We start from the raw sequence: 26,164 nt of genomic DNA, 5'->3' as shown, positions 1-26,164 counted from the left end.
TACAAAGAAGGCTTCTAGAAAATACAAACAAGCTACTTTAGAGCTTTATTTCTTCGATTCTTAAAACATATCGTTCTGAAGTAGACCAGCGACTCGTGAGCTGCCCCTTGAAATGAATATTCATTTAAACACCAACTACACGGCATTATTAATGACTTTTGAGGATCTTTTTAAATTGGACAAGGATTGCCGTAACTACAGCTATTAGAATACGAAATATTGCTATATGGAAAATTTGACCAGGTAAAGACTTGGCAAGGGCGATTTATGACTGCGTTTTAGTCACTTTTAGGTCAGTATTTCTTTACTAGGAGTAAAGATACCATTCATAGTATTCATAGTATTGGATAAATAAAATTTTGTGTACCATCATAACCAGACCATGATCATGAACATGAATTATTATATAAATAGAGAAATATCAACTGTAGGTAACGGAGTTTAGGATATTATCACAACACGATAAATTTTAACTAAATTTTTGGTAATAAGATAAGATTAGAAACAATAACCACTACACACCAATCCATTAAATTTACCATTTTTAAAATTTATTAACTTAAATTAACGAGAAATCATGGCGACGCAAATTGTTGAGTTCATAAGACTAATGATATCCTGACAGTATGCTTTGAATCTTCTTATCTAAATTAGACGAATTATTATTGTCCTTATTACTAGCAAAGCAGTGTTGGCCTAGTGGCTTCAGCATGCGAATCTCATAGGATGTAGGTTCGATCCCCGGCTGTGCACCAATGGACTTTCTTTCTATGAAAAACATCGTGAGGAAACCGGCTTGCTTTAGACACAAAAAGTCGACGACGTATGTCAGGTACAGGATGCTATTAGATTGACAAATGATCATGAAACAGATACAGAATTCTGAAGCGCAGACCTAAAAAGGTAGTGCCCCTGATTTTTTTAATTTATCACTAGCAAAGCAAATAATGATGATGATGTTGTAAGAAGAACTAACACATCGTTGAAGTAGTTCTGGTCTTTCAAGGAGATCTTTGAAGTAAACGACTTATTAATAGATACAAATATAGCGGACATTGGTTGCCAAACTGGGACGTTCACAGTAAAGGTAAAGCTAAAGATTAGATCAACTCAAAGAGCTTTGGAGAGTAGATAACTAAATATAAATAAGATACTAAAAGTCAAAATTGAATATATCAAACGAAAAAGCAACAAATGACATAACAAGCTTTGAAACTAAAATGGCAATAGGCTGGACATGTAACTCAATACCTAGATAAGAGATGTCCATTAAAGACAACACAATAGAAGGGACCAAGCGGGAAAAGTAGAGTGGGCAGGCCAAAAAGAACTGATGACTTGATAGAAATAGCAGGAAAAGGCAGAATACAAATGCCATCCCAATCACCTCGACGTCCGGTGTTCCACAACAGAGCGTTTCTTAAGGCAGGTTTTGCTGCGCACCACTACTATGCGTATAATGTGTGTATGTACAACCAGCTGCCCACTGAAGAAAAGAGTCATGTCCAAGTCTGAAAATGTCGGCAACGCACTTGCGAGCTTTCTGGCAATGTGAGCGTTCATCTTAAAATCAGATGAGACTCCTGCCCATTTGCCTTATATTACAAAAATATGAGTGGCATACTATTGGAGAAGATAGAGACAACAAAAGAATAGAGACGACGGAAAGGGTTGAAGGAGGGATTTACATGAGAGAGGTCCACCCACAGTTAACAAACATATTACTTATAACATTTAGCTATAAATAAATATACTAACAACATTGAAAATGGAACTTAAGGATATGGAAATAAAAAAGGCTTTATTATGATTACTCGCAAAGCTGTTAAGATCGTAAATCGCTTCTACGACGTAGGTTACGTAAGTCGCCTTGACCTGTCATTTTCGTAATTAACAGACTTAAAGACAGCTAGACAAGGAATATTTATAGCCGAGCTGTGATCTATATCTTTTGAATAAAATATTAATTTATTTATGACAGATTTAAATATTAATTTATTTATGCGTGCTTTATTTTATTATTAAAATAGTGAAAAAACATGGCACGGTTTGGTTGGCTTTTGTAGTTATAATTCTTATATAGATTTAATTGTTAATTGGTATTATTATGCAAAATAGCCCTATGGATATTTTTTATCGTAGACCGATTTCGTAGCAGCTCGTAGCTAGTGAACGTGTTATAAAAGTCATTATATATAGGGGATATGTGTGCCGGCAAAGACGCAGCTTGTTTAAAGATCAACCAGTCGTAACAGGCATAATTTTAAGCTAGAGGTTAAGGGTTAGTTTACTTTTGATTTGTTCTGAGGACGAATTTTAGGTGGGTTATGAATTCATGTAATTTAAAATATAAAAATTACGTCAAAACTGTATAAGTTTTGCGAGCACTGGTATCAAGATTACTGTAATTTATTTTTCAAGTTCATTACCATAAGGCGGTCATAAATTATAACGGGGGTTGCGATAAGAATTAACCTTAACGAATAATTGAACAGAATATTGCGTGAAACACTTGAGGTTAGTGAACTTGTAGATTTCCACAAAATTTTCCATATCACTGTCGTGAAAATTAATAAACCCGAAATTGTGTTTCTAATAGACGCTAAGCTGAATTAGACTGTAAAAGATAATAGAACTACCAACGGTGCATGGGGCTGATATTTCATTAGCCAGCAGAACAAGCAATGCAAGTGGAAATGAACAGGCCATACGCCCCTAAGAGATTCCAATTATACACCCAAGCAGGAACCAGCAAGGAAAGCGGAAACGTGGCCGTCCCAAACAAACCTGGAGTCGTAGTTGAGATGAGGCACAGCGGAAAGACTTGGAGCGAGGTGAAATACTAGGTTCAATAGACTAGAAAGATGTTTATTTCCCTAGTTCATATATTATGTCCACATATCATATTCGGCCTATGTTTGTCCTAGAGAGATCTGTATAAGTGTCGTGTAGTGTGTGCTGTGAGCTTGTTAGTGTGTAGGTACAGAATAAATTTATATAGGTTCATAATTTTGTTCTATATTGCCTATTTACAGATAATTATAATTTATGGGGACTTGGAACGGTCGAACGCTGAGCAGCCGACTCCTGTCTTTTTTTGATACATAATCGATTCCACCAACTAGGTTCAAGACCGAAAGCGATGGAGTCTCACTGCTGACACCCTCTGCCCCATCTAGGTGTTATAGTCAAGTCAAGAACCTAGAAATATTACTCGTACTTTTCTAATTTAATTTAATTTTGTTTGTTATTTCATTTTTTTTTCTACCCATACCTGGTCACGGCGTTATCACTAGTTGACAGAAAGATACGAAAAACTATTTTCGTTGTGAAGAGTAGTTAACAGACTGATTTGACTTTTTATGAATAAAAAATATATAAATCTCAGGTGCTACAAACACTTATGGTCTCAGATTTTTGTATCTGTCTCATAATCATTTGTCAATTTAATAGGCAAGTAAGTGATCAGCCTCCTGTACCTGACACACGCCATCGATTTTTTCGTGTTTCCACCGTTAAAGTAAATGTTAAAGCGCACTTAGATAAAAGTCCACCAAAATGGTCGCACAGCCGGGGTCGAACCTACGACCTCAGGGATGAGAGTCGCACGCTAAAGCCTTTTTTTTTTTTTTTTTATGTAATAACAGGCAAACGGGCAAGAGGCTCACCTGATGTGAAGCGATACCGCCGCCCATGGACACTCACATTGCCAGAAGGCTCGCAAGTGCGTTGCCGGCCTTTCAAGAATTGGTACGCTCTTTTCTTGAAGGACCCTAAGTCGAATTGGTTCGGAAATACTTCAGTGGGCAGCTGGTTCCACATAGTGGTGGTGCGCGGTAAAAACTGCCTTAGAAAACGCTCAAAGCCTAACACTGCTCTATAATAATATATAAGTATAAGAACGTTACGTCTTTGTTAAGCATGTTATCAAGAATGAAATCATTTGTATGAAACGTGTACCGATCAATATTTTCATGGAAGTCCATGTTATGGTATTTTATTGCCGCATGCGAGATATTTATCAATTAATTATAGCTGCAATACTTTTTATTATCTATTTTATTTTCCGTTTTACTTTGAAAACAACTAGATAACTTCTTTTAAACGATTACGGATTTGACTGGATAAAAATGACCAGAAAATAGGCAAATCTAAATTAAGTAAGTATTGTGATAAGACGTGAACAGTTAATAAAGAGCCACATATTTTCGTAGACTGTATCAGGGAAATAGGGGCTATTAACCTGCAACTATTACTGTTTCACCGGGAATTGACCCCAATACTCCGCTACTACCAGACGTGGTGAAAAATGAATAAACTAAATTACAGTAAAACTATTTGATTTTTAAGTTCTATAGCATAACTTGTGACTCGGGAGAAATAAATATTATTTATTTGTCTCTTGTTCTCGTAAAAAGTAAATCGGCCTTTATTTACTGATCAGTCAAGTTCATTTTGAAAAAAGACAAACTTTGTTTGTATACCTATCATAATAGACTTTTTATTATGGGAGAATAATGAAACACAAAAATATAACGAGACTAATTAATTTATTCATTGATGTTTACCACATCATATCTACGGTATTTGTTACAAGCTCCTCTATCGCTATCTCATATCTTTGTAAACATAAATGTTACAAAAACATTAAAAAAATAAAAATAGTACAACAAAATACAAGTCTTTTAAATACTAAAAAAAATTACGAGAAACTGGGGATTAGGTATAAGACACGACGTGCGTGGTCACGGTGACGTGATTATATAAATAATTATACGTTTTTAATAATAATACATAGCTTTAATCCGTTCAAAAAGTGTTTTTCTTAATGTGTAAAGGCTTTTTTTTAAATTTTTTTTATAAAATAGGGGGCAAACGGGCAGGAGGCTCACCTGATGTTAAGTGATACCGCCGCCCATGGACACTCTCAATGCCGCAAGAAGGCTCGCAAGTGCGTTGCCGGCCTTTTAAGAATTTGTACGCTCTTTTCTTCAAGGACCCTCAAGCTATTTTAACAAAAGACAATACTATATAAGATACGAACTTAACAATGCTTCTTTATAGAATATATCCAGCTCCGGATAAGTACTGTGTAATCCATTATAATCACGATGAATTGGGAAGAGATGCCTGAACTCCTAGGTTGGTTTATATAGACCGAAATTAAAAAAAAATCTGCTGATTTTAAACCTTGGGCCTCGTTGTTACCATCGAGCAATAGATGGCGTTGCACGTCTTGTATGTTCAACACTGTTTACTGAAAGTTGATCGCTTCAATTACAGCCTTTTTACAATGCCCTACATTGACTAAGGTCACGGATATTGCGCAGTTCAAGAGTCCTATGTCCTGTAGAAGTTTCGTAGTCATACAGGGCAAACACTATTACGGGTATTATATAAAGCCTTGCTACTTATATGGAATTTATTAGCTAATTAAGTGAGGGTTGAATTCCGAAAGAAAACAAAATATATTTAAATTACTTTAATCAAACTATTACAATTATTGAATTTAATTAAATATGACAATTTATTCGGCCCGATATGAAGGCCACGATCAGTAATTTATATTTTAGATTTACTACAAATTTGAGGATTTGACCAGTCCGATATGAGGTATCCGATCAAAATGTCTGTTGTCTGTTATAATGCTGTATCAGAGGGTGAAAGTATTGCTTATGCGGGGTAAAGGGGGTGCAATAGATATGTAACAAGTTGTGTTACAAATAATTTGTAAAACTAGAACTTGGCGATTAAAAAAATTGGCTTTGAATTTATTGGCATTGCTCTATGCCGTTGATATGAGAGCTGGTAGTAAATGTAATTTAAAGCATTTAACTTTAAGGTTCATGAGTGTGCATTATTACCTATATGAATTATATGTTTTCATAAATAAAATTGGAAATTTTTGGATTGAGACATTTTATTTATTAACTTTTCTTTGCATTACAATATAAAAATTGAACATAATTAAATTATGAGGAGTGCAATTGGCGGCCTTATCGCTTTCGAGCGATCTCTTCCACGCAACCACTGTGAGAAGAGAGAAAAAAAGGTAATACACTGGATAAGGTAGGCAATGCCAAAATACATATTACACATAGTTGTTGAGACAAAACTAAACAGGAACAAAAAAAAACTAAACTAATAAAAGAATACATTAAAAATAAAAAGTAAAAAGTGCACATGAACACGATAATTTAAGATAAGTCTCACGTCAGTTAGTAGTTAGTAAGAAAGTTAGGGATACGATGTGGACAGGTAATGTATGTACAGAAGAAATGTAAAGGAAGATAGAGAAGGAGCTAAGCGAATAGGGACGGGAAGTGAATTCCATAGCCAAACTGAGACCATCTTTTTCTTTCTTTAAGAGGAGTGTTATCAAGTGATAAGGGTCCCAGTTATCCTAGAGGTGTTACAACTCACACTACTGTACAAGCATTTATGATTTTGATTTGTAACTGATCTAAATTCCTCCTTTTTTATATTGTCCCGATCACTGTTTACATAAGTTTTAATTGCTTAGTTTTGTTCCATCAGTTTTGTCCAAATAACTATATGGCTTATGTATTTGGACTCCTTGCGCTTACCTTATCAATTTTTTTTCTTCTAACACTGATTTCCTGAAAGAGATTGCCCAAAATCGATAAGACGCCATTTGCCCATATTTTTATTTTATTATGTCAATTGTATTATATTTAAGTATATGCAGCGAATTGTTAATAAACGTTTATGGCATTATATAAAACAGTAACGTAATAATTAACACTAAGGCTAAAAACCAATACAATTAACGGCAAAGTATATACACTTGACAACTAAAAATAAAACACACAGTGAGATTTACATCTATATATATACATTACACAGACGTAACACATGTTATATACCGCGTTATTTAAATGTTATTATTACCAGTCCATTGTAGTATATTTTTCTCTCATTGCGCTAAGACAGTTTGTTTGTAAGCCGTTGTCATCGCAACGGTATCGTCGCATCTTAATTTTGCGTGCCCACATATTTAGAATATGGTCAATGAACTTTAAGTCACGTTAAACAGAGACATTTGTTCTTATACAAAACTTACTTGTGCGAAAACTGTATTTTGTTGTTAGATAAATTTTTGTTTGTTGTTTCTAGACTGAGACGTAATTATTATATTTGTTGTAGGTTCTGTGGGATGTAACGAGCAACTATATACTGAATAAAAAAATTACATGTTGAGGACAGTGATTCGTCGGTACTACAGTGCTTTAACCTCTGTGTGTCACGTCGTTGTGCGTCATCGTCCGCCCTCACTGTGTTCTCACATCTAGAACTAATTCAATGTATTTAAAATTAAATGTTCTTTAGCTTGTTTTCCTAACTAATGTCTTGTTTGTTTGTTTAATAATTGTATGAATTTTTCATTGGATTTTCCTTGTTGATAAAGGGTGTTCTGTTAATACAGTGAGCCGTTGACTTTTGGGTTTAGACACAACCGGTTTACCTACACCGTTCGTGTTAATTGCGCAAATATAAAGAAAGTCCATATGCACAGCCGGGGATCGAACCTACAACCTCAGGGATGAGAGTCGTACGCTAAAGCTACTAGGCCAACTCTGTTCAACTTATCACTATTTAGTTTTTGATTTAACTAAAAAACTTATTTTTTTTTATTAGTCATATTACATTAAATTGATTGTAACGGTGATGTAAATATACAGCATACATTAAAAGCTTAAAATAAATATTTATTTTGTGGTTGGCATATCGATATATGTGTTAGTATTTTATAGAAAACCATTTTTTTGTTGTTTAAAAACTAGAGATAATTACCACGGCAATAAGAAACAAGGTTTTACGATGCTACTGTACACTAGATGTCGCTAAATAAAATAAAAAATCTTTTTCAAAATATGTATCGTTTATTACTCAATAATTTAAAACACAAACATTAGAATCATACACTATCATGATTTACACATTATCGACAAATCTCACAATTTTATGATAGTATTGTTAAAATAAAAGTGTAAAAAAGGCACGTAATACTGTTAAGCTTAAAAAGAAGACTAGGTTTTGACGTTTTTGATTTGATAATTTACGGGTGTTTTTAAAATCTAACACTTCTAAATCTTCCCGAGTATGTAATAGTAAAGTATTGATTCTAATGTAAAACTAAACCTACTATTCAGATCAGAAATATAATAAAGATTATAAATTAACCCATAAACAATAAACCAGTCTAATTATACCATTTTATATAAAGTTCTTCTGCCTCTTTTCATCAGTTAATTATTACAAATAGAGACAAAAGTGTACTTTAGTTAGCAGTGCAATTAGACTAATTTGTATTATATGAATAGGGCGGTAAATTTTTTGTTTATTAGATTTTATGAAATAAAAGTAAGCTTTGTGCTTGGAGTACATACATACCTTGTTCTAAGATTAACAAATCAATAGATATAGATAATTTTTTTGACGTATTTATAATACCGGAATGGCTGTGGTGCACACTCGCCAAGACTTCACGCGACCGATAGCGAATGTGTACATCCACCACGATTATGTTATAGAATTGATATTGACACATGACGTGCAAATAACAGCCGGTTTATATTGTCGTAGATACGCATTTCGGTAATGAATATGTAGAATCATGTACTATTTTTGTTAGTTTTAATTAAATGCGAGGACTATTATTGGCACTAAACTTACAATTTTATACTTATCATTATAATTATGGAACGTATAATTAAAATTAATAAGTACTTATTTTATTCTTAGTAAAAATGCCAATATAATGTACGACTCATTTTTTAAATACATTAAAAAAAGCAATAGTATTAGTTAGCGTATCAACTAAAGAATTGTTATTTATTTAATTTCGAAACTTATTCACTAAATTCTAATAAAAAAATATTAATTGTTATACAAACTTATCTATTTAATCAGATATTGGATACGATTAAAAGGTGGTTCGAATCAATTTTTTTTTCTTAATATCTAAGAGTACATTTCTATTTAAACAGCCTAAGACTAAGCACACACAAAACATTGGTCGTTAAGGTTTTAATAAATAGGTCGTCGTTCTGACTGCTCTAGCGATTGAAGAGTAGAAGAACTAAGCAGAGAAGCAAAAGTAATTATTCGAAACTTAAATATTTTTACAATAAGCTACTCGACACTAGATGGCGTTGTTACTAACTAGCGCAAAATGTCACTGGTATGGGAAATCGATTCGTAAACTTAAAGCTTGTCAAGTTTTTGAAACAAAATTCATCCAAACTAGTTAATTAATGTTTTATAAGAGTATTAAGGCTTTGAATCGCGATCTTCCTGTCACCAAATATTGCGTACTGGTCGTGGGATGACAGCCGGTGGCGGCGGTGGTAGCATGTCAAACTCCTCCACTATCGTCTTTGGATGGAGAGCACTAATATTATTGTCTACTGTATATGTCCTAGCGTGTGTGTGGACTATCGCCGGCGGATCGTTTACAAGCCAGTCGTCATTTTCTCTAAGGCGTTTCTGTCTGGCTAGTTGTCTGTCTCGTAGGTGTTCTAGTCTAGAGAGGTGAATTTTGATTTGTTGTGGACTTAGCCCAGTCCGTCCTGATAGCAGAATGTCAGCGTTTCGTCGGTAAGAGCCTTCAGGGTCGCGTCGGTTCCATTGGTAACTGTAAAAATTTGTTTAGAATTGCTCAATAATTGCTCAATAATTATTTACTTATTCTACTCTTTCGTTCCTTTGTTGAAAACGATCGTCAAAAAAGGATTGGAATAATCACAGAAAGAAAGTGGTATAATTATGGTTTAACCACATGTTAGTGGATGGGTTCATAAAATAATATTGGCGAAGATAAGACAGCAAATACATGATCTAACAGTATGATTTTTGTCTATATTTTGGACTCATTAACTGAAATTTGATTCATGGGTAGTATTTAGATTTAGACAATTTATTTTTTCTTTAGAATATTAAGCTGTAGCTTGTTTAATGTTTATTTTTAGTTTTTCTTTTCTTTTATCTATTAATGTTCTTAATTGGCTAATGTTTTCTGTTTCGTATATTTTGTTTAACAATGTAATCTGTTTTGGATTTGTATATTGTCTCATTGTCTATTTTGTAATATGGATTTGTGTAGCTCTAAGATTATTTATAATTAATAAATATATTAGATTATTGTACATTGATTAGAAATTTCTATGTCAGCATTAAGAGATACTCCGTCTTGTACATGCTTCGTCTTATTCCACAGAACAAATATTTTACCAAAATAGTCAATTGTCATTTTAAAAAATATTAAAATACATAGAGCATAGTTTTAGTTACTTACCCTGGGAATGGTCTAGTCAGTCTTCGCTGCGCGTTGGGCCGTGATCGCTTCCTGACCTCGTTCGGCCTCAAGTCATACGGCTTCATGTTATTCCTTAGTTGATGTTGGCGTCGTTTCGGCAATTTTCTTAGAGGGCTGGGTTTCAAATCGTATGATTTTGGGTTTCTGACAGGATTACTTGTGACGTCATTGATTCGCGGGTCTTCGACCTCTCTGCTAACACTGGGGGCGGTTATTTCGTTGATTTTACCCATCCGTTGGTAACGACGTCGTAGTTCTTTAAGTTTAGATTTGGGTACTTTCCTGAGTTTCGTCTGGCAGATGAATTGGCGGGGCTCGTAGCAGCTGCGGGCGGCCCAACTGAAATAATTGTTTTTATATTATTAATACTGATTAAAATGAATTGTCGTTTTAACCAATTATTTAAAACCTTCTGGTAAATCTTCTAATTCGGACTAATTTTGATGACTTTTTTGTGAGTTCAAATTAATTCGATAATCGCTTAGATTTCTTTTGGTTGAACGTGTGTACGCACACGCACCATCCATTGTCGGATCCGCTAGTAACTAAATTATTATACTTTTGTTACATTAAAACAGTAAAGAAATTATTATAATTTCGTTACTGTTTCAATATTTATAGCCTCAGTCATTTTTGCATTTAGATAATACAGATCCATTTGTAGTATTTTTATTTCACTAAGGCTCTATATAAAGCTCGTTTTCAGTCACATTTTCCGCATTTGTGATAGCTGATCGGTCAAGAAGAGGGTGATAACCAGAAACTGGTGAAGATGGAATAAAAGAGATAGCGGAGCAGAGCAGAAAATTGTCGCGACCCATATAGACAAGTGGAAGAATTTGGAGGAAGCCTTCACTCATGACGTCATGTACTAGTGTAAAACTTAAATGACATGGACTTAGTGTAGTGTAATACTCGAGTAAAGACTGTTTTTATTTTGATTTTACATAGAATTCATTTTCAGATTTGTGAGGGCATAATTTATCGATTGATCGACTCTTTATAAATGTCACGTATCGTAAAACGTTCATTAGGATGTCGCGATGCATTGCAAGTTGCAAGGACCACACAGGCGCTGCATTCAAAGTACCGACAGCTATTAAAATTGCATTCACATTGTTAAATGTCGTGCTGAGAAATTCGGCCACAGTAGAAAGTTTAAATACTTCGAAACAGTTAGCAAATGAATATTTTTTGCATAATACTAAATACACTAAATTAGTGTTAGGATACTGTTTTAACCTCATTTAGTTTAACACGGGCTATAAGACTGATTCATGCATGCACAGAGGCGATGAGAATTTGGAGAAACTGATCGGCGAAGGCAAAAGATCGTTCACCAACCAGATGGACCGATCAAGTAAAAGACTCATCGTCCTCAAAACTGTACACTGTTATAAGAGAGGCACTGGACAGAAGCCAGTGGAAACAGATTGTCCGCTCCAGAAACTTAGTTGCTGACCACGACGCACAGACATGCCCGATTGAAGAGAGAGATAGTACTGATTTATACAAAAGTTTATGGATGATTACGAGATATTAATTAATTGTCTTGATTAGCTCTACAGAAGTGAGTTTCTATCGCACTAGTATGAGACAACATACTCCTTTATTCAATAAAACCCATTATTTACAGATTCAGCTAAGTACTTTACATTTACACAAAGTAAATGAACATTAAGCAGCTGTATACCACAAACATTTTAGTTAAAAAAAACACGATAATTTAATTTAACTTCAATCTCACACATGGTCGGCAAAATATTAATATACACTTAAGATCAGAACAAAAAAATATAACCTAGTTAACCTAGCGAACCCGTTTCGAATACGCCTGTTAAGCTTTTTGGTAGATGGACACTAATGCAATAACATAATGATGGATTGTTTTGTCTGAAGTAATAATAACAGTGTACAACGGTGGCGTGATATATTTTACTTTTTTGTTTTTAATATTTTTATATCTCATGTTGAATAAACTTCTTTAAACTTAAAACACAGTACTTTTTCGTATTTTTCTGTCAAATTGATAGAAAACTAGTACTATGATTCATTTCTTTGAGCAGTGTTGGCCTAGTGGCTACAGTATGCGTCTCTTATCCCTGAGGTTCGATCCCCGGCTGTACACCAATGGACTTTCTTTCTATATGCGCATCTAACTGCTGAGGCTACTTTCCTCTACTTTGGCCCAGGCATAAAAAGGTTGTAGCGCCAGTGATTTATTTATTTTATTTATGATTGATTTAGGTTGTATGGATAAGGAAGAATATGAGCACGTTAATTATAACCCACTTTCTTCCGAATTACAGTTTTAATTTAAATATTCTTAGGTATACGTATATATTTGCCTCTCCCCAGGTCTATATAATGATTCAAGACCTCTCAAAAGGATCTCCAGGAGGGAGGTCTATCTGAAACGAGTGTGATTTTCGCACACATAGCGCAACACACTTTAGCGGTTTGAACATCGTAGAGCTCTAGAACGTAAATCCCTTCGGAATGGATCTGTCGCTTCTCATTATAGTGAAAGCTATGGTGACAACCACAGTCCATGGAACACTGTGATCACTGGGTTTGGGAGTGTAACACATATACCGAAATATGTCAATTATATACAGAAAAAAAGGACAGCTCCTGAAACTACATTAATTTACTACCATTACTAAAGATGCTGCTGTCTATACTAGAACTTGAGAAGCTCTGTGGTAATGATCACCAGCCCGATAGGAATTATCTGGTAGCACATGCATACATCGTTTAAACAGTAGTATATCGTGTTTAATGCATGCTGTCAGTGTTAATGGAACGTCAATACAATTGACCTGCAACACAATTTGGTTCAATAACAATACTAATATCAAGTGTAGAAGTATAAAAAATTACAGGCTGAATTGATAACCTTCTTTGGTTTTTTTTAAACAAATCGGCTCGTGCGGCTTGCATATGCCTTCTTTTGAGATGATACAGTCTTGGTTCATGAGACCAGTGTGACTCCCCGACGTCGGCAAACTCCGAAAATAATCCCCTAATAAGTAGGTATATAATAGCTAGGTAACCTTTGTTCTTTAGGTTTATTTTATTTAATTTAATAACAGTTATTATAATTAGAGGTAGATGTGACTAGTATTTAGATTTAATTACTATAAGTACTTGTTTCTAAATGCCACTTAATGTATAGACTTCAGTAGGTCTTCTTCTACTCCAGTACACGTACGAATCGTACGTCCTTTGGAGGCAAAATGTTACCTCTTTTAAGATTGACAAAGTATTAAACTTACAATTTAAAAACCTTAAAAGTCTGCATGTTATGTATGGGTAAAGCATCCCAGGTATGTGCAAATATTGTACGTATACGCATCTGATGCTTTGCGATGCTCATTCCAAAGGCAAATTCCTTTTAGCCCGCGCTTGCGTCACCACACGGTGCCCTTTGGCCTTGAATCTCCCACGTTTCTGCCATTATATGGATATTTATTCACTCACACCCGCTTTCAACTGTCAAATTTTATTCTCACGTATATACAAGACATTTCATCGATTTAATTTAAACCCTTATAAATCACTTTACACTTAGGTATCGAAAATAAGAATAATGAAAGTAGTTACTTAGAAGTATACATATAAGACATATACAGGCCAAATATTTTCTTTTAAAAACGCAAAATAAATGATAACTCTGCTGGGGTCGAGTTTAAGGACTTCCTGTAGAACAATTTTTTGCAGTCAACCCATCTAACCCTTAGTTGCGTTTGATCCACGACTTTTTGGCCACCCTGTATACAGGAAACGACACTATATATAAATATGTACATAGAGGTAAATTATGATGTAAATATAAAGGTTCCTGAGGTGCAGATGTAGGGTTCCGTAGTGTCTTCCAGGCACCAGGTTAATACGCGCACTCAAAGCCTCACTACTGTATGGAAACAGCTGCTGTTCCAGGTATTTTGTAAACTGTTGTGACTTAGGGGCCTATAGGAAAAGGAACCTTGAAAGCCGGTAACCCACTTGCAAACCCTTAATGTCGCAGGTAGCCATGGACGCCGTAAAACCCTTAACTGTAAGCTACACGCCTTTTCCTTTGCATATTAATAAAATATTGAACAAATCTTTACCGGTAGAGCAATTCGGGCGTCATAGCAATGCAGTGGAACTGTAGTTCTTCTGGTGTCATCTTCTTCATCTTGCTAAAAGACTGGTAATGCATTTCCTTCAATTCGCCGCCCCACTTCCAAGCTTTTGAAACGTAGTCATATATACCGCCGATCCATCGACTTGCTTTCTCTGAAAAGACAATTTAGAACATTGACATTTTCATAAAACCTCTGTAAATATTTTGTTTTACTATACATTCATCTCTTTCTGACAATATGTGTTTATAAGGTGATGAAAGGGGCAATACTAGAATAGAATATACGCACAATGTTAATACTCGGAACAAACGCAGGCTGCAATTTCCCCGTACTGGACTATCTAAAGTTAGTAATTAGTTTTTGGGAAAAGGGATACTCTTCTTTAATAAAATCCCAGAGGCTCTTTTATCTCTGCCTTTTAATAAATGTAAGAAATATATTAAACAAAAGCTGTGTAAAAAGGCTTACTACAAAGTTAACGATTATCTAGTTGATGGAAGGGCCTGGGACTAGTGCTAGACAGGCTACTTCTAATTAATTTGCGATATTTGTTTTAAACTAAGTGTTGTTTGATGATTTGCTATTTTAAAAGAGTACCGAGAGTTTTTTACGCCGCCTTTTTCTCGGCCCACATCCTCTGTCTTCTTTGCCGGTGAGTAGGGATTTCTATCTATTTAAATTTAATGACGTGGAAGTGATACTTATATGTTAGTTTCCAAAATAATAATAAAACATTTAATAGTTGTTTAGTTATGTATGATTTGTTTTGTCAAGACGGTAGATTAAACGTGTCAGCGTATCTATCGGTTTTTTACTCTCAATCAATTTCTTCCAACAATTTAATCAAGCGTTGTTATGGAGGTACCTAATTCGCATAAGGCGAATATGTCTACCTCAAATTAAGTTACATGTATATTAATTTTTTTTTCTAATAATTGCAACATTAGTTATATTTTTCTAATTTTTTGTTCACCGTATATTAAAGGATAAAAGTCGTAGTCTAAAAAGCTAGTAGCCGATATGGTTTTGCCTTATGCCTTGGAATTTTACAGTATGCGAAATAAACAGTTATTGAAAGTAATCTGTATCAAACACGGCTTTAAAAAGTTTTTATGTAGTAAAATAACTAGTAAGTAATAATTAAGTCAAGAACATTGTTAATAAAAAATGATTGAAGAATGATTTTTATACTTGACACAACACGGTCACAAAGTCGATAAAATAATAAATAATAGAATGACAATTAGCTAGGGAATGCAATCCCGACTCGAAATCGTGAATTTGAGATCCCGCGGGATTAGAAATATCAATCCGGCGGGATCCCGAAATTTTCGGGATCTCGTATAGTTTAAAAAAATAATTCACGTGACTGAATACGATGAAAACTGCATGTCTGTGATAGTGAGGTTAATTAAAATAAAATATTATTTGAAAGAAAACAAAAGCCTTTATCCTTTAATATTACGAACTAAACAACTAACAATTTTGATTACATGAACATAATCAAAACAAAAGTAGGTATAGCTCAAGGAGATTAAAATTGGTGATTTTGAAAGTAACTTCTAAAAAAAGAGTATCTTCTAAAGTGTAAAAATGTGTGTAGAACCGCTGACCATTGCAGCCTAATCCCGTCAATCTCGAACGGGATCTCGTCATATTATGCTTCGGGATTGATCCCGAAAAATTACACGGGATCTCGCGAGATCGAGATCCCGCGAGATCGGGATTGCATTCCCTACAATTAGCGTACTACTATTAGGGATCGCCATCTTGCATAGTGACAGAAGCGAAGCGTGAAGCGTTTTGGTGGGTTAATTAATTATTAATATATATAAGTATATTCCATAGTGACTAATGAATAATCTAAAATGGTTTTTAAGTTTATTTAAATAGCCTATTACTTTTTTAAAGCATGAAAAGCAATAATTATTGAATATTTTTTATCATTATTATAAGAATTGTATATTCGAGGTTTTGGTAGTGCATTAAAAATACTTACCGATACCAGGTCTGTTCAGATAGTTGCGTAAATTTCTGTCCTCCCAACGCGCTGGTACTGATAAATTTCCACCACGGTCCTGTAAAAAATATAACGTATTTATTGAACTGTGGCTGGGGCTGACAGGAAACAATAATATGGACAGAGATATAGAAACTGTATTTCATAATTTTTTCAGTAATTGTTAAATTAACACGTTTGAATCGAATATAATTCTATAATATATAATTATATAATATAATATAATAATATAATATATAATATAATTAATATAATAGAATTAAATATTAAAATGTACACAGAACCACTAGTCACCAGTATAATACTCGAAACAGAACCAATTCAAGCGTACTACCAACAAGGCTCCAGAAGATAAACCACTTCTTATATGGAAATAGTATACGTTTTTACAATTAATCGAAATTAAAGAATTATCTCTAAATAAATTCAAAGCTCTGGTAAAATGTATATTAATCAATAAAGCTTCTAAAATTTTGACGAATATTGAAATGGTCCCAATCCTTGGAATTGATTTGCTCCAGTTCAATCAATTTGTATGACTCAAACTTAGCTTTTAATCGCTAAGTTTGAGTCATAGTGTGGCGGGAAGTTTCTTGCCAGTTCTTTTTACCCGCTCTACGCCCTTGACTTGCGAACTGCTAGTAAATGTAAATTTACAATTAATTTAACTTTTTTTCTGACGTTCATAAGTGTATTTGTCTACCTATATGAATATAGTTATTTTGACTTTGACTTTGAAAGCAGCTCATTTAACTAGACAATTGTTTTAAAATTATATGATTCACTTGTGGTGCGCTGTACGACCTTAAGACCATACATAGGGGCTGAACCATTTTCATATAATTTTCATTGATGTTTTTAATACATTAGCCGTATAAATCTACCAAAACATCGGTTTTAAGTTTGCGACATAAGAACCTCTTTATACGTCGTTGAACTAAAGCTTGCACTATATATGTAAATGTTAAATCAAGGTTCTATGTAATCCTGCTGGTTCTATATAAATAAAGGCGATACAATTATATACGTCGAGTATTTAAAACGCCTTGAGATGTCAGTTTGTTTGATTAGAGTGAGCGATGGGACAGCCTAGTTAAACCATTTTGTTGACATCAACGGTATTGCGTTACCCGTATAACTAAATTATCTTTTAATAAATTTAATTCCCAAAACAAGACTAATGAATAGTAATAAGAAACTTTGTTGTTGTAGGTGTTTTTTTAAAGTTAAATAATAAATCGTTGAATATAAAAATTGGCATGCAAATGTTTTATTAATTATTATAATCTATATAATAAGTTATTTATAATTGTTGTAAATTTTTGGTCTAAATCCCGTTCCACTGTATAAAGGCTCTTTGCTTTTTTGTTAGAGATACAAGTTAGATTTAATCGCGATTTAGTTCTGAGTGTCTTCAGTAAGTATGAAATCCAAAGTTATTGATGCATAGGCCGGCAACGTACGTGCAAGCCTGCTGTCAATATCAGTATACATTGGCGACGGCGGTCTCACTTAACATCAGGTGAGCCTCCTGCCCGTTTGCCTCCTATTATATAAAATGAGTATATTAGGTGTTAGTATATCAAATGCGCAAGTCGACGACGAGCATTCATAGAAACTGCGTAAATTATAAAATATAATATTTGTCGACATTTATCTTTGTTCTAACTAAAGATCATTTGAAAAGAACCGACTCCTTATTATTTCCTTTCAAAAGGAATTAAAAAAAGTAAAAAAACTTCTTCTTAATTGTACACTACTGGCCGTGTAATCTACACGGCCAGTAAAGAATTCATCAAAAATTTATAAAGTAATTGCCAATATTCACTTCACGCGTATACGATTATAAGTATACAGACTACAAACAATTAACTTTCATTTAATGAACTGAAAGCGACCTTACACCGTAAAGGTACTCATTAAAAAAAAAAGAGGATATATAGGATATACAATACTCATTCGAACGTGATTTGACAGGACGTATGTGTCTCGTAGGACACTCATGCATTTTGCTTTCACAAAATATCGAGGTTAATCAAACGTACGTAATTTCGTTACAAACAAATTTGGCAGGGCAAATTTTACAGAAACCAGTTGACACGGCAAACTGTAAATGTTAAAAAAAGTGTAAAAATATTTTTTTGGTCCTCCCTGACACTAAGGGGTATAAAAGCTTGCGACCTACCGAATATAAAAAAAATGCAAAGCCGTTTAACATTCGTACGTAGTGTTTGTGATGTCATCGCATGGCCGGTGTTTCATTGGCAATTGTTCCCAATTTACGACTTCTTAGAACCCATATTATTAACACAATATAACTATTTGGGTGGCATTAGTTTTTAATGATATACCCGAGTTTATTTCTTATAGTTGCCTGAAAGACATAGATAAATCCCGATAAGACCGTACGTTGTATTCCTTGCATCGAAATGTAAATAAATAAAACCCTTAGACATTTGCTTTTGTATATTCCAACTGGTATATTTGTTCCACGAGCCCAAGAAAAGCGATATTTCGAAATAGTTGGTATCGTTGTCGCTGTTGGAAGTTACGCAGTAAGGGAGATGTTGATGTAGCAATGATATTAAGAAAAACACTTTTTGGAAGGATTAAAGCTATGTATTATTTTTAAAACTTATAGTTATGTTTACATAGCTTTAATCCGTTATTATTAGTAATAGTTCTTAGTCACATTTCACATTCACAGTTAAAACACATCTGTTCAGATTCCATTTGAATATTGACTAACTGCTGACACGGCTCGCGTGGCTATTCTATACTTTAATAGCTGAAGATGCGATACACCGACAGCTCACAAGAGTAATATAAATATGTATTATTTGAACATTGACCAACTGCTGTAAATTTTAACAGCTGAAGGTGCGCGCAGCTCCCACGAATATAATTATGTATGTGTGAATATGTGTAAGTAGTATTTTAGATGTTGTTTTAAAACTATAAATCTAATTTTAATTTGGTTCTGTCTTATTTAGTTCTCGCTTCCTCACAAAGTGGCTTCAAGCCCTAAATTATCGTTGTGAGCCTGCCCAATATCTTTGAGATGATCCCACCTACTTGAACCTTTGATCTTACCATTAGGGCTCCGTCTGTTACCTTAGGTCTCATGGTACACACATCCCGTACTTATTTATTAATTCACTATTTATGTGTTAGGGCTTAGGGATGCGTACGGTTGTTGGGCTTATAAGTACATATAATATTAACCATACGTTTCACAGTCCACTGGCTGGCAAGTTGTACAAGATCCAAATGGAAAGTTCAAGAGGAGGCTTTTACCTAAAAGGGGTCTTTAATGGAGAATACAAATAAACGTAAATAATAGAAACTAACGTAGATTAAGTGTATATATATAACTAACAGCCAGGCTTTATTATTATTATTACATAGTATTAAAATCGTATAAGCCTAGTCGTATTTTATAATGACATTCTTACTTACGCTCTCGTATTTTAAATTTTGTTTGATTAATTGCAGCCTTTTTTTGGCCTTAACGTTAAATAGGCATCCGTTAAATTATGACAAAAGTTTAAACAATCCATAAAAGATTAGTAGACAATAAAAAGCAGGAAATTGTGTTATTAACCTAATTTGAATCGAGCATTCTGTTTTAACAATGATTCATAGTAGTAAAAAATCGTATAAATGTTATGGCAACGCATAGTATTCATATGAGAAACTTTACGCTAGCGAAAATTTGTTACTGTTAGAATATCTTTTGGAACGCAACTAATTTTTTTAGTTTCTAATTATGTCACAAGTGGTCTTTTAATTAATTACTTAAGATGTCACGTGGAACATGGTGCAGCGACTTAGTCCTTACAAACATTTTGTAAAACAAAAATCTTGGCGATTTAAAAGAGTGGCGGAGAGTTGATGCCAGTTCTTCTCGTCCGTTTTACGCCCTCGGTTTGAGAACTGGCAGTAAATGTCAATTAGAATCATTTAATTTAATATGTATTGCTTTATTGACGTTCATAAATTTAATTATTTCTATTCTTTTAGCACAAAATGCTGTACTTGTTAAATCTCAGAAGAATTTGTGTTCACTAAACGAACAGAATTTGTTCAAGATCCACGTACATTCTAATAAATACCAGTGAGTTGTATTTAACTTTATTTCTATCATATATAATATAATCCCTATATGCGGCGGATCTACTTCACGGCTTTTTGGGCTGCAGTCCTAGGCCCCGTGGTAACATAGGGCCCCCAGTCCCCACTGAAAACAATAGGTGATATTTTAAATTAAAAATAACAATCTCGGAATCACTGAGAGCAATCAACCCATATGCGATGCGCGTCTATCAAGGGGAATTACCCGTCTTGTTTTCATTTCAGTCAGTTTTCAAGTCATACACTGACTTTTTGCGTGTTTGCGTGTGCGTGTATTACGGGGTACTGACCCGTTATAGCCTAGAGCCCCACAAATTTACGATCCGCCCATGCCTATGTCAATCAATCCAAGCCAAGGGCCGACCCAAGCACTGTTGGATTGGAGAAGGACATGAACTAAAAGCAAGCACCGGCTTGACGTTTCGGTGGTCAAGAAAACTTAACGGGGCTTGCGTAATGACACACATCTAGGGAATTAAACATATAAAAATTTATAACCCAATACCGTATCTTTATAGTAAAGGTACAACTTATTACAGCAACTTGTTCTTTCTATTTTTTTATTACTGAACATCGTGCCTGTATTGAAAGTCTCTAACTATACATCGACTTACTGCCTCCCCAACACTGAATCCTCAGTTTGTCTCAGGGAATTAGGTATTTAAGGCACATAATTCTCTTAATTAAGTCAGACAAATGGTGATCGACTATTAACCACATTTACATTAATGTTAGCTTAAACAAGCTTTTATTTCATAAGAAAACATAACTAACTAACACGCGGAAGGCATTAATTATATTAAATAAGGTATATACAACATTTAATTCTCAATTCGTTACGAAGAGAAAACATTTTTTGTACAAAAAGACATACGTTGGCCCGACTTTTACAATATACTGTGTGATATAAATAAATATCTAAGAGCTATTTAGACGCTATGAACTTGACAAGCAATAATATTGTAAAACCGCGCTAGATGGTGACATAGACATTTAATCTCTATGGTTTGTACAACAGATTTGGTAAGGTTTCACAGATTCTACTGTAGCTTAAAAGACTCGCTTTCAATAAAAACGCGCGTATATTTGATATAACTGTTTAATAATAATAATTATTTATTTATTAAAGCAGACAATGATAATTGTGGTTTAGATTATTATTATGTTAGTTACAATATTGTTTTAAACATTTAGTAGGTTAGCTTTGAGGGATATTCAACCATACAATTAAAAATTAAGCACACACATCACCGCAACTAAACGAAAACCAGTTAAGACCCATGTCCAGCCTTCCCGCTATGACTACAAGGATTTAATGGAATATATTTAAACGAATGAATACATCCAATACACGTATAATAAATTTGAATACACATAACCTGTCTAGGAAAATGAGATTTTTAAAGCAATAAAATTTTCTCGTTTAATATTTTAGAAAGTATTTTATAAGGTAATAAATCTGTACAAATTCTCATTGCGTTCTCAGAATCCTTATCGTACGTGGTTTATGATGATTGCGATTTTGATAAGACCTTTGGGAATACAAGGTTACGTGAATTATGGTGTCAATTTACATGTAAGCGATAAAATACAGATCTATGATTTGTTAAAGTTCGGACATTGTGCCACTAAAGTTCTATTTATTTATTTTTAATTATTATTTAAAAAAATAACCCAGAGGTCGAACTCTGAAATTCTGTGCACTTTTGATTTTTTATAGAAAATTAATTTTTTTTGACCTGCCTACCTGATGTTAAGTGACCACCGCCCATGGACACCCTTAATGTCATGCCAGAGGGCTCGCAAGTACGTTGCCAGCATTTTAAGAATTAATACGCTCTTTTCTTGAAGGATGCTTAGTCGAAGCGGTTCTGAAATACTTTCACGTGGTTCCACATAGTGGTGGTGCGCGGCGTAACTGCCTTAAAAAACGCTCACTTGTAGAACGACGGACGTCGAGGCTAGACTGGTGGAATTCCGTATTCTGCCTCGACGTCCGATGTTGAAACTCACGGGCAAGTCTAGCGAAACGTTTTAAGGAAATTTGGCGGCCTAAGTGAAGTCTTATAATTAAAATTATTGTAACATATGCATTTATTACATTGTTTATTTACTTTAATACACTACATCATATATGATGCATTTTCTACTGTATATGTTATACTATTATTATATAAGAGCTATCTATAATAAAAATCACTATAAATTGTAGTTTAGACTAGATGTTTTTTGTTTTACAACGCGGTTTAGGTAACAATCAACCAAATATATCAAGCCAAGATAAGTTTTCCTAGTTTTAGAGTATTTTCCGTTAGTTTTTATAAGTTTTGTATCGATTTACGATTTTGAAGAAGATCTTGGATCAGCGGAATAACAAAAATAAACGCTAATTTGTTACTTTTTCCCCGGTTATGAATGTTATTTTTACTATTTTATTATGTTTATTTTATAGTTATTATTATTAGTATTTTTTTTATTATGTCCTGCTAATGTATCTATGAGATGGCGAATTGTTAGTGTCATTTGTTAATAAAAAGTAGTATTTGAATTCACCAAAGACAGTAGACGACTAATTTGCTCATAAAACAAAAGAAGCAAACGGATAAGAAAACGTGTAGCGCTACTGGATATATTCTTAAATCTTTATGGATAAACACATACACTCACAGTAGGATTATCGTATGATCGTAGACAAAAGTCTAGACTAAAGTAATTTTTAAGTCCGCTTCAAAGATACCGCACCTATCACTATCGTTTTGACGTTGACATCTGTTTATTTTCTTTTACAACGCCGATAAAGTATGAAGAAGTGGTTCCATATGTTACAAGGCGCCAGTAAATTGTTATAACAATACCTATGCGTGAGATGAAAATGTTCTTTCGAGCTATAAAGTCTATAAAAGACTACAAAAATTATGAAGATTATAATAATAACGTTATTACGTTATATTATGACTTGTACTGAACATTTTTAACTAGCATAAAAGGGTAATTAGTAAGTGTAAAAGTCAAATCACGTATACTTAGCGAACCGTCCAAATTTCATAAAAATTGCTTCAGTAGTATTTGAGAAATGGGGGAATTTCTGGAGAGGATAAATACACACACAGGTTGTGTGTTTGGTGGTATTTGAAGTCGGTTTAATTAGAAAAAACTTTTTAAAGTTTTATTTGAAAGAAAATGCATTTTATTAAATCACTTATCGAAGTTCCATTACAAAATATATTTGTTTCGGTTGCAAAAACATTATATTTCAGACATTAATGTTTAGCCGTGCGCAAAACTGCGAAAAGAATAAACTGCAATGAATAAGAGCAATAAATCTAGTAACTTCTATTCTGGCATTAAGAGTCTACAATGTACCGCTTGATTGTGAGCCTCTTGCACTTTTGCGTTTGTTCTATTAAAAAAATCTCCTAATCTGAAGAAAACCTCCCAAGCGTGCCGTTAAAAAAATAAATCAAGCCCTGATCCGGGTGCTACAACACTGGTTCATGACGGACGCCGTCGACTATAGGCAATCTAAGCGAATCTAATAGGCCTTCTGCGCCTGAAACACATCGACTTTTTGGTTCTAAGGCAAGCTGGTGTCCTCACAATGCTTTCTTTCACCGTTAGAGGGAATCAACCGGGCATCGAAATTACGACCTCAGGGTTGAGGGCAGCACCTAAATGCAAGTATTTTTTCCCCTTACTAGCTTGCTTATGTTTTAACATAATTAATGTGTATAAAATTTGTAATGTCATATTTTTGGTTGTATAATTTGATGCATACACGATATTTTAGAACATAAATAAAGAAAAAAAATAGATCAAAAACCTTTTAACCGATATTGGGTGGTACATACAATGAACGAAAACCTTTATAATGGCATGGGGCGTACATATGTCTGTATATAATTGATAGTTTAATAGAGAAGTCATCAAGTCTTATTAATTAATTAGCTTTAAATCTCTTATAATATAATAAATCTCTTCTTTCGATGTCAGCCTATGAACTTTTCAGCACACCTAATAGATCTAAGCGTTTTCTTAATGTTAATCTATTTATTTATTCTTCAATAAGGAGGTATGACACATCACATATATAAGATATGTAAAATATATAAATAAATTAGTCCCTCAGCTAATATAAATTAATATAACAAAAAACAATAACTAACCTTAAAATATAACAACTAAAATATATGATTAAAATTAGTCCCTTTAGGCAAGGCTCACCTTTTTGCTATTTACTTAAAAAGCCTTATAACGCTAGGACCCCACGGACCGAGGGTCTCGTTACCGAATGGGCCAAATCATATTCGGAGCCTAGTACCCCTGTATTTGCATGCTTAACAGCGATAAACCATGCAAATACGGGTCAATGCTGCTTTTTTAAAGTTTTCTGTTTATATAATATTTTGGCCGCATTAAACGAACAATCGTGTTTCCACCAAACCCTAGATTGTGTTAATAGCAATAAATTAACTGTATGTATCAATAAATTGGTTTCAAATACTTGTGTTTTTATCGTTCGGAACATTAAACGTGAGCGGTCTATTTTTGTATGGAATCTTTGCCGCGTAAATATTTTGACGTAAACGAATAAATATCACCACAGATTATAGTAACAATATATTATATTGTCTCTGGTTAGTATCAATTTTAAAGCAGCTTTGCTTTTTTAATATTATTCAGCATGCTTATGTTAATTCGTAATTAAATATTAGGCAATAGTCTATACTAATATAATAAAGAGGAAATAAGTGTACTTTTACCGAAAATTCAACCGTATAATCTCGTTCCACAACTGAGCGTTTTTTAAGCAGCTTTTACCGCGTACCACAACAATATGGAACCAGCTGTCTACTGCAGTATTTCCGAACCAATTCGGCTTAGGGTACTTCAAGAAAAAAGCGTACCAATTCTTGAAATGCCAGCAACGCACTCGTGAGCCCTCAGGCATTTAGACAGTACTAAAAAAATAAAAAGATAATATGTCCAGCCGTAGGATGTCGAAAGGCTTAGGATAATTTCTAAATATAGCTTAGTTCTAAAGCTATAGTAAAATATTTTCCAAAATATCTTCAATTTGATATACGGCGTGTTTAGTAGAAACCCTTGAGTTCCTTAGTGGGAGCTCATAAATCTATAAAGAGCTACATACAATGAACAGTTGCAATGAATTCCCGCGTAGAAGTCGCTATGAAAGTTCAAAAGTTGTCTAACATTATAAGGTTAGCAACTAACTTTATGTATATAAAAGATATATAGTTTAGAAATGCTAAATATTTTATACCTGGACTTCAAATGGATTAAGGAAGTTTTAAGGGGTTTACAGTTGTACTTAGAGTTGTTCCGTAAGAAAAGCTGTTATTTAAGGTATAAAGTAAATATTTCAATAAGTAATATTAGCACCACTATGTGGAACCAGCTGCCCACTGAAGTATATCCGAACTAAACGACTCAGCAAGAAAAGAGAGTACCAATTATTAAAAGACCGGCAACGCTACTGCGAGCCTTCTGGCAATCTGCGTGTCCTTGGGCGGCAGACAT

At 33.9% G+C, this 26,164-nt stretch overlaps 1 protein-coding gene across 2 annotated transcripts in view; it reads right to left on the bottom strand.

Moving 5' to 3' along the window:
- Positions 1 to 7,310: 7,310 nt before the first annotated feature.
- The window catches only part of LOC123713932, a 117,068-nt gene continuing 98,214 nt past the window's right edge, over positions 7,311 to 26,164 (bottom strand). For both annotated transcript variants that reach the window (XM_045667830.1, XM_045667829.1), the window contains 4 exons: positions 16,472 to 16,550; positions 14,455 to 14,623; positions 10,319 to 10,678; positions 7,311 to 9,658 (listed from right to left, as the gene is read on the bottom strand). In XM_045667830.1, the coding sequence (XP_045523786.1) occupies positions 9,322 to 9,658; positions 10,319 to 10,678; positions 14,455 to 14,623; positions 16,472 to 16,550 (945 nt within the window). In that variant the 3' untranslated portion in view covers positions 7,311 to 9,321. The remainder of the gene's footprint in view (positions 9,659 to 10,318; positions 10,679 to 14,454; positions 14,624 to 16,471; positions 16,551 to 26,164) is intronic.

Source organism: Pieris brassicae, chromosome 9, assembly GCF_905147105.1.
Source record: "Pieris brassicae chromosome 9, ilPieBrab1.1, whole genome shotgun sequence".
Classification (NCBI taxonomy): Eukaryota; Metazoa; Arthropoda; class Insecta; order Lepidoptera; family Pieridae; genus Pieris; species Pieris brassicae.
Note: the sequence above shows the minus strand (reverse complement) of the source record. Positions and strands in the feature narration are given on the sequence as shown.